At 49.9% G+C, this 17,393-nt stretch overlaps 2 protein-coding genes across 2 annotated transcripts; one reads left to right on the top strand and one right to left on the bottom strand.

The window, feature by feature from the left end:
* Positions 1-381: 381 nt before the first annotated feature.
* On the top strand, positions 382-4,468 carry dusp12 (dual specificity phosphatase 12). The gene is made up of 6 exons (XM_062480759.1): positions 382-1,392; positions 2,218-2,331; positions 2,410-2,528; positions 3,558-3,654; positions 3,830-4,007; positions 4,240-4,468. Exons 1-6 carry the CDS (start codon positions 1,115-1,117, stop codon positions 4,366-4,368), a joined length of 915 nt encoding a protein of 304 aa, XP_062336743.1. The 5' UTR covers positions 382-1,114; the 3' UTR covers positions 4,369-4,468.
* Positions 4,469-9,451: 4,983 nt separating this feature from the next.
* olfml2bb (olfactomedin-like 2Bb) lies at positions 9,452-16,007 on the bottom strand. Its single transcript, XM_062481982.1, has 8 exons — positions 15,502-16,007; positions 15,059-15,325; positions 14,757-14,864; positions 14,498-14,668; positions 13,856-14,048; positions 11,809-12,453; positions 11,454-11,630; positions 9,452-11,221 (listed from the first exon to the last, which is right to left on the bottom strand). Exons 1-8 carry the CDS (start codon positions 15,709-15,711, stop codon positions 10,608-10,610), a joined length of 2,385 nt encoding a protein of 794 aa, XP_062337966.1. The 5' UTR covers positions 15,712-16,007; the 3' UTR covers positions 9,452-10,607.
* Between the last annotated feature and the right edge of the window lie 1,386 nt (positions 16,008-17,393).

Genomic DNA, 17,393 nt, shown 5'->3' with positions numbered 1-17,393 from the left:
AACGCGGCGAGTTCTATTGACGTCCCAGTCCCACACACACATGCTTTTGAAAGTTTAATAATAAAATAAAAAAGAACAACACATGCCATGACACACAGACTTCTTTAATTGACTGCTTGTGTCGTAATCCAGACAGATTATTTGCAAAGAGGAAAGGATTGTCTGTTTCCAGCCAACCTAACATCTGGGAAGATCGTTAGAGAATCAGAACTCAAAGTGTTGCCTTTGGTCAAACCACTCAACTGATTGCACCGACATTTAAGGTTAGTAAATAAACATTGAGAAAGACTACTGCCATCTAGCGGAAGTAAGTATCGATTTTGGTGGCGGAACATATTATTGTAAGATTTTGTTTGACTGTCGGATGCTTAACAAGCGGACCGCATAGGTTTGTTGTCACACATGCCAAACTAGAGAAGTGTTTAGCAAACACTTCTAAAACTTTATTTAAAAAAAATTTCCTTTACACTTTTCAAGCTGACGATGATTTGATAATATGTACGTTAGTGACAGGAGACAAAAACGGCGAGGATACGAAAGGGGAAATTAATATGGTAGCTAGCAAACTGGCTAATACGGCAAACTTACAGTGTCCACAAGTGAAAATATCTGTCAAAATCTACTAGCTCGTTAATACGACCAGCTAGCTACCTATCTATGTCAAATGAATGACTGAATATCATTTGGCCAGTTGTGTATTCAGTTTAATTAACACGTGGGTTGATGTTTCTAGCCATCACATGTTGCTTATAGCCAGCTAGATCAGACAGATGTGTATCAGCTGCATTGAGCGGATATGATTTGTAACTAGCAGCGCTGTGGTGTGTAGTAGTTGTAATTTTGATTTGTTGTGTATGTCTGTGCTCTCTGCTTGAAACGGAGACCCACACAAAGGCAGACAGGGAAGCAGACAGACAGGTAAGCAGACAGACAGGTAAGCAGACAGACAGGTATGCAGACTAGCTCATAGATGGACTGAAACTCGAACCCACAGAACCAGCATCATCAACAGACACTCAGACAGACAGCTGACTAACCCGCAGACAGCTGAACTCACCCACAGGCAGACAGACAGCTAAGCTCACAGACAGACCTGTGGACTGACAGCCCAGTCATGATCCTGGTGGATCCGGGCGTGTACATCGGTGCGGTGACAGACCTGACAGAGCCGGCATTGGCCGAGGCAGCTGTCACTCACATCCTGAGCGTCGACTCTGAGGAGCCCGTCCTATCAGGAGGCCCGTTCACCAGGAAGTTTCTGAGGCTGCAGGACGAGCCAACCAGTGACCTACTCAGTCACCTCGACCAATGTCTGGCCTTCATTCTGGATGCCACGGTGACCAATGCAATGTCAACCACCCCTACAAAGACCGCCACTGTCCTGGTCCACTGGTGAGTTACAGGCTGAAGAAGTCACAGAACTACAGGAAACAACTAAAGAACTACAGGAAACATACAGCCCTTTGCAGTATTCACACCCTTTCAGACAATTACATTGGATATGTTATTAATTTATCAGATGCCTTTATACAAAGCGATGTACAAATAGAGCATGGAGAAAGTACAGCGGAAGATCAAGGATCAGAACAGCGTAGCCCTAAAGGTGGTCAGGTTCAAGTCAGGGTGGAGTCAGGGTGGAGTCAGGGTGGAGTCAGGGTGGAGTCAGGTAGCACACAGCTGACCTGAAGTCAGGGTGGAGTCAGGTAGCACACAGCTGACCTGAAGTCAGGGTGGAGTCAGGTAGCACACAGCTGACCTGAAGTCAGGGTGGAGTCAGGTAGCACACAGCTGACCTGAAGTCAGGGTGGAGTCAGGTAGCACACAGCGACCTGAAGTCAGGGTGGAGTCAGGTAGCACACAGCTGACCTGAAGTCAGGGTGGAGTCAGGGTGGAGTCAGGGTGGAGTCAGGTAGCACACAGCTGACCTGAAGTCAGGGTGGAGTCAGGTAGCACACAGCTGACCTGAAGTCAGGGTGGAGTCAGGTAGCACACAGCTGACCTGAAGTCAGGGTGGAGTCAGGTAGCACACAGCTGACCTGAAGTCAGGGTGGAGTCAGGTAGCACACAGCTGACCTGAAGTCAGGGTGGAGTCAGGTAGCACACAGCTGACCTGAAGTCAGGGTGGAGTCAGGGTGGAGTCAGGTAGCACACAGCTGACCTGAAGTCAGGGTGGAGTCAGGTAGCACACAGCTGACCTGAAGCCTAAATCCATCCCAGTCACGCAGGGCGGAGTCGGAGTGCTGCCGTGGCAACGGCCTATCTGATGAGACAACACCAGCTGAGCTTCCAGGAAGCGTACTGCAGGTTGCAGCAGGCCACGCCCCACGTAGAGTAAGACTCTCACACAATCTGTCCTAGAGAGAGCGAGAGAGAGAGAGAGTGTCCTGACCTGCTCCTGTCCGTCTCCAGGGTGAACCAGGGCTTCCAGGAGCAGCTCTGTCTGTATGAGTCTATGGGCTGTCAGCTGGACACCAGCAGCCCCCTCTACAAGCAGTACAGACTGCAGAAGATCACTGAGAAGTACCCAGGTGAGGACTGTGGGGTGTGGGTCAGATGGCTGAGCGGTTAGGGAGTCGGGCTATTAATCAGAAGGTTGTTGATTCGATTCCTGGCCGTGTCAAATGACGTGTCCTTGGGCAAGGCACTTCACCCTACTTGCCTCGGGGAGAATGTCCCTGTACTTACTGTAAGTCGCTCTGGATAAGAGCTTCTGCTAAATGTAAATGTGTGTGTGTGTGGACTTGTGCTTGTCAGGTGTGTGGACTGTCAGCTGTGTATGTGTGGTTGTGTATAGAAGTTACGGCTACACAATTAATTATATTTGATTCACAATCACGATTTTGGCTTCACACGATCAAATTTGCGTGATCGAGCGATATTTTTTTTCCTTTTTTGTTGTTGCTTTTTTTCTTCTTTTTTTTGCTTCCTAAAATATATTTACACAATGTAAAATGGAAAATAGTGCCCTGTTGAAGTTTTTCTACATTTTCTTTTTATTTATTTATTTGTATTTATTCTTTAACCCTTGTGTTATCTTCGGGTCATTCTGACCCATCAGTCATTGTGACCCACTGTCGTATTGCGACAAATTTACCTCATACAAAAACAAAGTGAAGCATTTTCTTTTAACTGTCGGGCTGTCTCAGACCCCCCACATTGCAATGGTTAAAAGAAAATTATTTTTATTTGTTTTTGTATTGGGTGAAATTGGGTAAACACAACGATGGTTCGTTGTGAACCTTTGGGTCATGTGACCCGAAGGCAGCACGAGGGTTAAGGAGATGAACTGAACTTTGGTGAATAAGAGGACCTATTTTATTTTGATGCACCTATTTATTAGCAGGAATGTAGCACAATATGGATGTGAAAGCAGTTATAATTAATTAATTATAATATGTGACAATAACATCGGTGTTGGTTCAAATCAACAAATTATCGTGATCTCAATATTGATCAACTTAATCGTGATTATCATTTTGGCCATAATCGTGCAGCCCTAATAGAAGTTATTGACGCCTTGGCATGTTGGTGTGATCTAACTGTCCTTCCTGACCCAGAGCTGCAGAGCGTGCCCAGAGAGGTGTTTGTGGCCGACCCCGCCCAGGGCTCCGCCCCCAACTGCCCTGAGACAACCTACAGATGCAGGAAGTGCCGGTAAGGAGGGGGGGGGAGGGAGAGAGATGAGAGAGTGATTGAGGATGAGGGCATGGAAGGATTGTTGGAAGGTATTAGAAATGTCACAGGTCAGTTTCCAGTAAACCTTCCACAATCTGCATCCTTACTCCCCCGTCTCCACCCCATCTCTTCTCACCCCCCCCCCCCCATCCAGTCGGACGTTATTCCGGGAGTCCAGTCTCCTCAGCCATCCCATAGGGGGCGGAGCTTCTTCCTTCAGCTACAGGAAGTGCCTGCCCCCAGGGGGCGGAGACCAGAGTCGCTGCACCTCCTACTTCATAGAGCCCGTCCAATGGATGGAGCAGGCCCTGCTGGGTGTCATGGATGGACAGGTACAGCCACCAATCAGCACACACCCTGGCAGTGACAGGCTAGCTTAGGGAAGCCATGCTATTGGGTGGTATCAGACAGGAAGTGATGATTAATGTACAGGTCTCAAATAATTGGTTGAGCTGTATAAATGGCGTGTGGAAAACATTGCCATTACATTTACCAGACGCTTTAACCCAAGGCTATATACAAAGTGCATATAATTGTTGTTGTGTTGATGTTGTTGTTGTGCAGCTGCTGTGTCCTAAGTGCTCGTCTAAGCTGGGCTCCTTCAGCTGGTGTGGAGACCGCTGCTCCTGCGGACACTGGGTCACGCCTGCCTTCCAGATCCACCAGGCCAGGGTGGACCGCATCACACGCTGAACACACGCACACGCTGAACACACACACACTCTTACACACACTCTGCAGTTGTAAAAAGAATAAATTGCGTTTTTGAAATTGTTGGGAATTAGATTTTATTACTAGTATATACAGTAGTGGTTTCCTGTTAGTCAGTGAAGCATCTCTTTTCCCCACCTGGTTTTCCAGAAGTCAAGCTAACTGCAGGTAGAATGTAGAGAGCGCACCTGCAGCTGCTGACCAGCAGAGGGCTCCACCCAGCCTGCAGCTGAACGCCTCGCCAGCCAGCTCCGCCACAGAGCGAGCAGGACTGATGGTCCTGACAGTCTCTAACCACTCAGAGAAGCCGACTGACCAGAGGAGCCTGTGGAAGATGTATCTTCATATGTGACGCTGTTATTAGACCAGAACGACTTCCTCCTCTGTCCCTGGTAGGCTGTCCTGGTCTGACCTGGTCCTCGCAGGCTGGCTGGATCTAATAACCCCCTCGCTCAGGGCTCCGCTTTTCCATCCACGTTTCCAGCGGTTGGTCGTCAGAGCCAGAGAGCCAGGCGGCTTGGCTAGCGACCTGACGATTCCATGGTAGAATGTTCCACAGGAGAGGGTTCTGGTTCTGGAAGGTTCCAGGGTGATACGCACCGTCTGATTACCCATGAGCCTCTGCAGCTGACAGGGTTCTGTTGCTATAGGTGATGAGTCAGTGTTGGGTCTGTTCAGATCCGATCCCCTGTGATGATGATGAGGAGGATGTTGTCTCAGCTTTGATGTAGGATCTCCCGGAGCAGAGAGGTCTGCAGGAAACACAGCGTCCAGTCACACTGAAGGAGGTCCAAGTGTGTGTGAGAAGATCCCATGACCCATGATCTGACCTTTCACCTTACATGTTCTGGGAACATCGTCTCTGTTAGTCTGTAAGAGATGAGACAGGGAAAGGAAGAATGTTTATTTTAAGAAGTCAATGTTTTACACTAACAGCAAAAAGGTGGATATTCTCCGTCATTTTTCTCCGCCCACACTCTCTCTCGCCCACACTCTCTCGCCCACACTCTCTCGCCCACACTCTCTCTTTGTCTCCCATGCTCTCTCTCCTCTGTCTTTCTCTCCTCTCACTCTGTCTCATTCAGAGTCTCTGTTTACACCACAGTTACTGGAGGACATTCTGCTGCCTCAATGTGTGTGTGTGTGTGTCTGAGGGGGTGGTGTTGTGTGTGTGTGTGTCTGAGGGGGTGGTGTTGTGTGTGTGTGTGTGTGTCTGAGGGGGTGTTATGTGTGTGTGTGTGTCTGAGGGGGTGGTGTTGGATCAGTCAAGGCAGTACTTTACTGAAAGATCTCTCACCCCACCCTATCTAATTAAACTGTTCTCTGCCCAGGACTTAACATGATGCGCACACACACACACTTGTACAGACACACACATAATCACACATCATTTTCATTCACACACACATAATAACATAAAACACACACTCACTGACTCACTCTTACTCTCACACATAAACATGGCTAGTCTCCCAGATGCAGGGTTGCTTAGGAGACCAGTGTAAACACTGAGGTCTAGATCTGCATAGCTGTGACGACCCTCTATCAGCCTGGAGAACACCACAGCCCCTCCAGGGCGGGCCTGGTACAGAGCTGTGTGTGTGAGAGGAGAGAGAGAGGAGGAGGAGACAGAAGGGGAGGGGAGAGAGGGGGAGGAGGTGACAGAAGGGGAGGAGAGAGAGGGGGCAGAGGAGGGGGAGGGGGAGGAGAGAGGGGGGAGAGGAGGGGGAGGAGAGAGGGGAGAGAGGAGGAGGGGAGGGGAGAGAGGCGGGAGAGGAGATGGAGGAGAGAGGGGAGAGAGGGGAGAGAGGAGGAGGGGAGAGAGGGGGGAGAGGAGGGGGAGGGGGATGAGAGAGGGGAGAGAGGAAGAGGGGGGAGGGGGAGGAGAGAGGGGAGAGAGGAGGAGGGGAGAGAGGAGGAGGGGAGAGAGGAGGGGGAGGGGGAGGAGAGAGGGGAGAGAGGAGGAGGGGGGAGAGGAGGGGGAGGAGAGAGGGGAGAGAGGAGGAGGGGAGAGAGGAGGAGGGGAGAGAGGGGAGAGGAGGGGGAGGAGAGAGGGGAGAGAGGAGGAGTGGAGAGAGGGGGGACCTCTCCTGGCTGGAGAGTTTTCCATGGTGCGAGTCTTCCCAGAAGCAGGAATGTGTTTCTGGCTGGCCGGGCCATCTGGTCAGTCCTCTGTGTGTGTGTGGGGGGGGACGACTGTGGGACATTCGGACTGTGGGAAGCTTTTTAAATATTTTTTCAACTTTTCAAAACCTATTTTTCGAAACTTGATCAAATTTTTTTTTTTATATTCAAAAATGTTCGAATGTTTTTCGAAACTTTTTGAGGAAATATATTTTGGGAAATATGTGTGTTTCTGCCTGGCCATCTGGTCACTCCTCCGTGTGTGTGTGTGTGGGGGGGGTGTTTCTGGTCAGTCTAGGCTGTGGATCGTCCTGGTGGTGTCTATACACTCCTGTGTGTGTGTGTGTGTGAGAGAGAGAGAGAGAGAGAGAGAGAGAGAGAGATACAAAACACAGACTATGTTCAGCACTTTTCTTATCCCAGGAGATCACTACCGCACACACACCAGAGAAGAGGGAACACCTGAAACATTGTGCTGTAGGAAACCCTGACAGCTTCAGCTCCCCCCCGCGGGAACAGTCAGGCTGTTACATAACACACACCACACACACATCCACACACCACATACACACATGCACACACACACACCACACACACACTGGTCTGTCTAGGTGTGTGTCGGCTAGTCTGAGACAGTGCTCTTCCTTCTTCTCTCTCTACCTTGGTGTGTGGTGTGTGTAGTGTGTGTGTGGTGTGTGTAGTGTGTGTGTGTGTGTGGTGTGTGTAGTGTGTGTGTGTGTGTGCGCCCCAGTAAGGATACAGTCAGTAAAGCACAAGCTTGGAGGATTCTTCACACTCACAGATCTCCACTTACATCCCTCCATCTATAAATCTCTCCACCTCCATCCCTCCATTTTCACCAACAGGAAAGACTGGCTCAGGAAAACCAGGAGCGATAAAAAGAGAGAATGTGTTCCCCAGTCCTCTCCTCTAATATCAGGTGTAACTAATCCTGGAGGGTCTGACAAACCACTCTCCTCCTCTCTTCCTCTACTCCTGTTCCTCCTGTTCCTCTCCTCTCTTCCTCTCCTCCAGTCTTCCTCTCCTCCTCTTCCTCTCCTCTCTTCCTCTCTTCCTCTCCTCCTCTTCCTCTCCTCTCTTCCTCTCCTCCTCCTCCTGTTCCTCTTCTCTCCATCTCACAGAGAGATCTACAGTCAGAGATGTCTACTACAGAAGCCAGACCCTCTCTCTTTTTAAATCATGCATCACTTTCTTTCTCCCAGTCCGAGGAGGTGGCTGGAGTGTGTGTGTGTGTGTGTGAGTGAGTGTGTGTGTGTGTATGTGTGTGTTGAATCTAACTCCAAGTCTTCCCATATGTTCTCCTTCCCCCCCGCTCAAGAATGGTGTCTGTGAGACCTGGACCCTCATGAGGGCGTCTCAGCCAGCTGCCTCCTGTCTAGCCAGCTATCTGCTGCTCTCATCAGACCAGCCTGGGGTGGGTGTGTGTGTGTTCAGCTGCAGTGAGCCTGCTCAGTGTCTGGGGACTGATTGAACAGAGCAGCATCTGGTTTTGACTGGTTGATCCCTTGGCAATACACACACTAATGCTGACACACACATTTGACTGGTTGGTCCCTTGGCAACACACACACACACATAGTGATGAGTGTTCATGCCCAGACCGGAGTGTTCCCAGACGGGCTCTAACTGAAAGGAATTGAAAGGCAAATGTTTTACATGTAATACCCATGTAGATGACATGTTCACGTGTTCACTGTGTTTCTGACCCATAAAGCAGATGAGAGGAGGAGAGGGATGGAGAGAGGGATGGAGAGAAGGAGAGAGGGGGATAGAGGGATGGAGAGAAGGAGAGAGGGATGGAGAGAAGGAGAGAGGGATGGAGAGGAGGAGAGAGGGATGGAGAGGAGGAGAGTGGGATGGAGAGAGGAGAGAGGGATGGAGAGAGGGATGGAGAGGAGAGAGGGATGGAGAGAGGGATAGAGAGGAGAGAGAGATGGAGAGAGGAGAGAGGGATGGAGAGAAGGAGAGCGGGATGGAGAGAGGAGAGAGGGATGGAGAGAGGGATGGAGAGGAGAAAGGGATGGAGAGAGGGATGGAGAGGAGAGAGGGATGGAGAGGAGAGAGGGATGGAGAGGAGGAGAGAGGGATGGAGAGGTGCAGGATGGGATTGGGGAGGAAGACTGGAGAAAGGAGAACTGGCCTTCAAGAAGTGAAGCAGGGAGGGGATTGGGTGGTGAGAGGGATGGAGAGGAGGAGAGAGGGATGGAGAGATAGGGAGAGAGGGATGGAGAGATAGGGAGAGAGGGATGGAGAGGAGGAGAGAGGGATGGAGAGATAGGGATGGAGGGATAGGGAGAGAGGGATGGAGAGATAGGGAGAGAGGGATGGAGGGATAGGGAGAGAGGGATGGAGGGATAGGGAGAGAGGGGTGGAGAGATAGGGAGAGAGGGATAGGGAGAGAGGGATGGAGAGATAGGGAGAGAGGGATGGAGAGATAGGGAGAGAGGGATGGAGGGATAGGGAGAGAGGGATGGAGAGATAGGGAGAGAGGGATGGAGGGATAGGGAGAGAGGGATGGAGAGATAGGGAGAGAGGGATGGAGGGATAGGGAGAGAGGGGTGGAGAGATAGGGAGAGAGGGGTGGAGGGAGTGCATGAGGAAGGGATTCAAAATGAGAGTTTATTTAGAGAAATTAAGACTTCAGCAGTTTGTCCTGTCCAGCTGTCCACTGTCAGCTTGTCCCCTCCATGTGTCTACTGTAGATACTGTACTTCCTGGTTATATAACTGCTGCTGATGTCATTTACATCTTCTACAACGCGCCTCTCGTTCTTTCCAGAGTAGAGTAGACATTCTTCTGCACAACCACATGATCTGTCTGTCTGCCTGCCTATCTGTCTGCCGGACAGACAGAACATTTCTCTGTCTTTCCAAAGACAAGTAAACTGCCGTAAATGATTAACCTAAACTGTAAATGCAGATGTTTTAAAAAATGTTTTATTTTAAATTACAGTATATACAACTGGGTGGTAGAAGCAGTCTGAACAACCTTGTCAAACCTTGCAGGATGAATGCTTAGCAACAGAGAAGACCAGCTTTGCAACAGAGAAGACCAGCTTAGCGCTACATGTACTAGAGAACAAGCTATTGTACAATACAACATGCTACAGTATAGTACTGTACAAATCAACATAGCACACTGCAATATAGTACAGTATAATATAGCTCAGTATAATATAGTACAGTACACTACAATATAGTCCAGGAGAGTACAGTATAGCACAGTCTAGTACAGTACAATGTAGTACAGCACAGTGCTATAATACTAGTCCCACACAGGACAGTTCATTAGTACAGTACCACACAATATAGTTCAGTACACTATAGTACAGTACCACACACTATAGTACAGTACACTATAGTTCAGTATGCTATAGTACAGTACACTATAGTACAGTACACTATAGTTCAGTATGCTATAGTACAGTACACTATAGTACAGTACACTATAGTTCAGTACACTATAGTATAGTACAGCACAGTACTATAAAATACAGTGAAGGCTGTTGGCGAACACAGTATAATTAACATGAGGAGCTCTGCTCATCTCAGACATAAAACAACATTTTTATCAGTTCATCTTTTTACATCCTAGTTCTTCCGTTCTGATTCTGATTTCTAGGTTCTAAGCTCTGGGTTCTAGGTTCTGGGTTCTAGGCTGTGGGTTCTGGTTCTGTCCTGGCTCCAGCTCCAGAGAACGACAGACCTGCAGTATGTCTGTTCTGTCCTCACAGGGGGCGGACTCATCGCCTCTGGGCCGCGTACGGATAGGCTACTGATCAGGAGTTGTGAAATATCCGTGCTCTGATTGGTCGTACGCATCCGCATGCACTCGAATATCAAGCTTTTCTCAACTTTTGAGTCTCTATTTCGGGAGTGTTGAATTTTCTCGCGGACATTTCGAGAATTGAGTGAAATGCTCTCATACATAGGAACTGCAAAGCAACGCACTGCGTAGTCAGTTTAAAAACGTAGCAAAAACCTCATAACTTACAACTACTTTTCCCAGAACACCCCTCTCCTTCCTCCCTTCCTGTCGGCAGCGATGCCTTCCCACACCACACGGCCAACAGGAAGCTAGTAGGCGAAGATGACGTCATAGTTGACCTGATGCCCGTTGTCCCAGGCGTACAACTTCCTGTCCAGGGGGTTGTAGTCCAGCTGGGTGGTGAGGCTGTAGTTGGAGGAGAAGGGCAGCCGGGGCACCATCTGAGTGTGCGTGTGCGTGTCGAAGGCGTACGAGACGTTGGCATGGGCGCGGTCGTAGCTGTCCACGGCGTACAGCACCCCGCAGATCAGGAAGGTGTTTCCATAGTAACGCCTCCTTAGCCCCGTGCGGAAGGAGGCCTCGGGTCGGAGGTCGCGGGCGTTGAGGCGACTCAGCACGATCACTTCCTGGTGGAACCCCTCCAGGTCGATGGCGGGGTACAGAAGCCACACCCCTCCCTCGTCCACTGCCAGCTCCATCTCCGATTGGCCCTCCCCCCTCCAGGGGATGGTGGCGTCGCCTGGCTCCGCCTCCAGCAGCACGGCGTCCTGCAAGGTGGTCCACGCCGCCACGTGGCGCCCACGCAGGCTGAACCTGATGATGTCACGCGAGAAGGCGCGGTTGTAGTAGAAGGAGCCCTGGTGGACCACGTGGCCAGTTCCCATCCAGCTGTACGGGAGCTTGTAGGAGTTACTGGCCTGGCCTGGAGGGACAACCAAGAGATGACACAGAGTTACTGGCCTGGAGGGCCAAGAAAATATCATCAGTAATTCAAAAACTAGATTCAGTTTTAGAACATTCATGAATCATTCAGTCAGTAGGTGTTGTTCTGGACTGATTTAAAGACATGAACCTAGATATTCTCAGCAGAGAGGCGGAGCTACCGGAGAGGCGGAGCTACCGGAGAGGCGGAGCTACCGGAGAGGGGGAGCTACCTGATTTGAATGTAGCCAGATCTCGGAACTCCAGCAGGTTGTTGCCGTAGTGATAGTTGGTGACGTAGATGACCTGGCCGTTGCCCTTGGAGTCCTTCATCCAGGCTCCCTGGCTGCGGCCGAACGTGTTGACTGTGGTGGGCTCTGAGATGCTGGCCAGGGTGTCTTTACACAGACCTGCCAGCCACACAGGAACACACGTTGGATAAAGGAGCAGCTAAATTAATATATTATATTACAAACATAAAAACACAGACCTAGAAACACACATATAAACAGACATGTGAACACAGAAAAACAAACCTAGCAACCCACATAGAAACACCCAAACACACGAGCACACACACTCAGGTACCTGGGTCCCTTGGCGTGGTGACGCTGGCGTCTGCAGGGCTCTCGGTCCAGCTGAGACGGGTTCTGCTTCGGGGGGAATCTGGTGCTGGGCTGGGAGACGGGGTCAGACCAGGTCTGCTGGGCTCCACCAGGCTGGGCATGGCCGTGGTTCGGGGTGCGGTGGTGGTTGTGGTTGGTTTGGTGGTGGTTGGTTTTGTGGTTGTGGTCGGTTTGGTGGTTGTGGTTGGTTTGGTGGTTGTGGTCGGTTTGGTGGTTGTGGTTGGTTTGGTGGTGGTTGGTTTGGTGGTGGTTGTGGTCAGTTTGGTGGTTGTGGTCAGTTTGGTGGTTGTGGTCAGTTTGGTGGTTGTGGTCAGAGGGGTGGTGGAAGGTACAGATGTTTCCGGTTCGGCCTGGGTCTCTGTAGTTACTGTGGTCTTAGCCCCAGTTTTAGTCCCAGTCTTAGCCGCAGCCCCAGTCTTAGCCGCAGCCCCAGTCTTAGCCGCAGCCCCAGTTTTAGCCCCAGACCCAGTTTTAGCCCCAGACCCAGTCTTAGCCGCAGCCCCAGTTTTAGTCCCAGACCCAGTTTTAGCCCCAGACCCAGTTTTAGTCCCAGCCCCAGGCATGGTGGGTTCTGGCAGGTCCCTGGAGTCCCTGAATGTGCTTACTCCTGGTGGGAGAAGAGCTGGTTTAGGATCAGATATCAGTGTTTCCATGCAGCACTGAACCATGTCATATTGTAGTTGAGATGTTAGTTTTTCAGTCTAGTTGATATCTAGTTTCACTGTGTCTGGTATCTGAGTTGTGGTTACTGTGTCTGGTATCTGAGTTGTGGTCACCGTGTCTGGTATCTGAGTTGTGGTCACTGTGTCTGGTATCTGAGTTGTGGTCACTGTGTCTGGTATCTGAGTTGTGGTCACTGTGTCTGGTATCTGAGTTGTGGTCACCGTGTCTGGTATATGAGTTGTGGTCACCGTGTCTGGTATCTGAGTTGTGGTCACCGTGTCTGGTATATGAGTTGTGGTCACCGTGTCTGGTATCTGAGTTGTGGTCACCATGTCTGGTATCTGAGTTGTGGTCACTGTGTCTGGTATCTGAGCTGTGGTCGCTGTGTCTGGTATCTGAGTTGTGGTTACTGTGTCTGGTATCTGAGTTGTGGTCACTGTGTCTGGTATCTGAGTTGTGGTCACCGTGTCTGGTATCTGAGTTGTGGTCACTGTGTCTGGTATCTGAGTTGTGGTCACTGTGTCTGGTATCTGAGTTGTGGTCACCGTGTCTGGTATATGAGTTGTGGTCACCGTGTCTGGTATCTGAGTTGTGGTCACCATGTCTGGTATCTGAGTTGTGGTCACTGTGTCTGGTATCTGAGCTGTGGTCGCTGTGTCTGGTATCTGAGTTGTGGTCACTGTGTCTGGTATCTGAGTTGTGGTCACTGTGTCTGGTATCTGAGTTGTGGTCACTGTGTCTGGTATCTGAGTTGTGGTCACCATGTCTGGTATCTGAGTTGTGGTCACCGTGTCTGGTATCTGAGTTGTGGTCACTGTGTCTGGTATCTGAGTTGTGGTCACCATGTCTGGTATCTGAGTTGTGGTCACTGTGTCTGGTATCTGAGTTGTGGTCACTGTGTCTGGTATCTGAGTTGTGGTCACTGTGTCTGGTATCTGAGCTGTGGTCGCTGTGTCTGGTATCTGAGTTGTGGTCACTGTGTCTGGTATCTGAGTTGTGGTCACTGTGTCTGGTATCTGAGTTGTGGTCACCGTGTCTGGTATCTGAGTTGTGGTCACCGTGTCTGGTATCTGAGTTGTGGTCACTGTGTCTGGTATCTGAGTTGTGGTCACTGTGTCTGGTATCTGAGTTGTGGTCACCGTGTCTGGTATCTGAGTTGTGGTCACCGTGTCTGGTAAACACAGACCGTTCCTTGGATCTGACCACTGAAACACTGTTAGAACTAAACGCTTCAGATCCTTGACCTTCTGCTGTACTTTAGTACATTAATTATATGGCGCTTTGGATAAAAGTGTCTGCTAAATTAATACAAATGTTAGTAAAATGTAGAATATTTCAGTGATCACCTGTCTCCGCTGCTCCTCTCCCTTTCTCAGGCTCCGCCTTGTAGAAGGTCACACCCCTTATGACTGAGCCGCTAGGCCCCGCCCCATCGGATTTCATTGGCTGCTCTGATCCGTCCCTCGTCTCTGATTGGCTCATCTTCAGCACTGGTCGGTTTGACCCCTCACCCCCGACAACGTGTTCCTCATACTTCCTCTGTAACAGGAAGTACATCACCTCAGCATGATTACAGAGAGAGAGCGGGAGGGGGGGAGGGAGAGGATGGGAGATGGAGGGAACTAGAAAGAGTGAGGGGGAGGCAGAAATAGTTACACATAAAGAGAGAGAACTTAAGAAGGAAAGAGAGGCAGAGAGTGAAAAGAGAGGTGAGGAGAGAGGAGAGAGGAGGTAGGATAGAGGAGGTAGGAGGTAGGATAGAGGAGGTAGGAGAGAGGAGGTAGGAGGTAGGAGAGAGGAGGTAGGATAGAGGAGAGAGGAGGTTGGAGAGAGGAGGTAGGAGAGAGGAGGTAGGAGGTAGGAGGTAGGAGAGAGGAGGTAGGAGGTAGGATAGAGGATGTAGGAGAGAGGAGGTAGGAGAGAGGAGGTAGGATAGAGGAGGTAGGATAGAGGAGGTAGGATAGAGGAGGTAGGAGAGAGGACAGTACCTCAGAGATGGAGTAAGCTGCAGCAGTGTCCTTCTTCAGAGAAGGTTGTAGCTCCTCCAGACGCTTCCTCTTCTCCAGCCTCTGCTGGGCCCTCCTCTCCTTCTCCCGCTCCTTCTCTTCCCCCGAGCGAACCTTCACACTCACTCGCTCCGTGCGGTTCTGAGCAAAGACCTGGACACACACACGCGCAAGTAACAATGACGATACTGACTGTGTGTGTGTGTTAAGACACGGGCGTGCGTGTGTGTATGCGCAGTACCTTCTCTATGTGACTGACACGGCTCAGTAGCTTGGTGGTGACAGACTGCAGCTTCACCAGGTCCAGCCCATACAGGGCACCCTCCAGCAGGTCCATAATGGCGGCCAGCTACACAGCAGACAAACTGAACCTCACATTCACCTTTTTACATTTCAGTCATTTAGCAGACGCTTTTTATCCAGGGTAACATGTTGAGCTCAGAGTTCAGGATGGGTCTTTACCAGTCTGAGTAACATCTCAGCTAACAGGCGCGGTAAATAATCAATATGAATTCATTAGTATTCATATCTTTGAAAACACACCTTAATGTCATCTTTTCCCGCCTCCTGTAGTTTCTTGAACCGGAAGTCGCCCTCGCACGGGTTCAAGGCGGACGGCGGGGCGATGCACGCGCATTTTTTACAGTTGGGTCCCACCGTAACCGTCTCCACGGTGTAAAAGTCCTCGGCGCGCGCGCTGCCCTCCTCTATCCGCTGGCAGGCGCTCCGGCTGAGCGGTCTGACCACGCATTTGCAGCGGCAGTCCGCGCCCTCGGACAGCGTCTTTACCTTGTCGTAGTCACCGAGAAGCTGGCGGGAGACAAGGCACGGTGGTGGAGTGGACATATACACAAACACACACACACACACATAGGCTACAGTGTCTTACAGATACGCACTCTCTCACACACACACGCGCGCGCACATACACCAGCAAAATCATACATTTAGTTAATCTCTGACGAAAATAATCAATCCGCTTTTACCTGAGTTAATATGTTCTCCTGGTTTTCCATCTCGTCTTCCAGAGTCCCCGTAGTTCTCCCCGTTACTGTAGCGGTCTGCTCCGTGGTCGTAAAACTGGATCGGGTATGGTTCACGGGGTTCACCGGGCTCTCCGTAGCCGCACTAGAAGCGACCGGCGCACAAGTCAGAGCGCCGTACCACAGCACGAGCAGAAACGGGATTCTAGACATGACGTCAATCAGTAAACAAACGGAAAATAGATACTGATTTAAGATTAACGTCTAAAAACAGGAGTCTGCAAAACCAGACGGGAGTCTAAATAGTCAGTTTATTCCTGAGACAATTTCTTCATCGTCTCCCACAGAGAAGAACTGAGTAACCAGTAGACTATATCTGATATATCTGCTGATTTGGGAAACTATATCCTTTATTCCCCCTTCTGTGACTGGTCCGTTTAGTGCGCGGTCCCGGTGGCTCCCTGTTGATGAACTGACCAGAGAGAGTAGTAACGGCTGGGTGTGCTGAATGGGACGGGCGAGACTAAAGGGCGCGCAGGGTGGAGCCAGGTCCGGTAGCGGGGCTCGAGGAGGGGGCAACATGTGGAACGTTCGTTTTCAAACATCCGAATCTAATATGGCAGTTATGTATGTGACGTTCAGTGATTCAAAAGTAAATAAAGTAATCTTGCGAAATTTGCAATAGTGCATTACCTTAGCATTCTAATGACTGTTAGAATTAAGTCAACATGTATTGCTATATTTTGGAACGTAAATAAATAGTCTATAGGGGAGACAGTTAGGTACAAAATACTTAATAGCCAATTTAGTGAACACTTTTTTTCTTCGAAATAAAGGAGGCTCGAACTCCAGATGACACGTTTCAGTGCGTAAACCCTGTGCGTAAAGACGGGCTTTCACAGAGCCAGTCCAAGAGTTACCAGACGGCGCCACCTAGCGGGTTGATGCAGTTACTGTTCCGCAGTGATGAGTGGTCTCCGCTACACTAGAGAACGTGTCTATCTGAATATTGTTTACACAATCCATGAATGAATGAATTGTTGTATGCATTTGTCTATATCTCAGACAGACGGTAGTTATCTTTTTAGATTTAGGTACGTGATTTCTCTTGAGTCTCTTGTCCATCTGGATAGAAGTATAGATGTGGTATGTAATACCGTGTCTGACCAGAAGGGGGCACCAGGTGAGGCGCCCGTGGACACGCTGTAGAGAAGACGCTCTGATCTAAAGAGCGCCGCTGTCATTAGAACTTTCTGTAAGAACACTGGAACACTTAGAGGTTCCAGACAGTACCCCAGCAGAACCGTTATTTATGGTTATGTGTGGAACCTGTCTAAAGCCTTCTGGGTTTACCTCTGTCAATGTTGTTTATGTCAGAACAACCAGTCTTTGTACTGTGGTGTTCTAGAAGGTTCACCAGCAGCAGTGTTCTAGAACTGTTCTTATCCCACTTATTGTCCTCAATCTAGAACACAACTCCTCAACTTCTATAGACAAGGATTTGAGCCACACACACAGACACACCCAAATACACGCACACACACACACACACACACACACCCATTCACACACACACACACACACACACACACAGACCCCTGTAGCCTGGCAGACATACTCAGTCAGAACAACAGACTATTGTTTTGGCTTACCGCCCTCCAGCAGTGTACAGCACACACACTCTCACACACACACTCTCACAGACACACTCTCACAGACACAGTCTCACACACACACTCTCACAGACACACTCTCACAGACACACTCTCACAGACACACTCTCACACACACACTCTCACACACACACTCTCACAGACACACTCTCACAGACACACACTCACACACACACTCTCACACACACACTCACACACCCCCAGGCCCACTCTCTCCTCCTC

This window comes from Osmerus eperlanus, chromosome 16, assembly GCF_963692335.1.
Source record: "Osmerus eperlanus chromosome 16, fOsmEpe2.1, whole genome shotgun sequence".
NCBI classification, from domain to species: domain Eukaryota; kingdom Metazoa; phylum Chordata; class Actinopteri; order Osmeriformes; family Osmeridae; genus Osmerus; species Osmerus eperlanus.
This window is presented reverse-complemented; position numbering and strand designations above follow the sequence as displayed.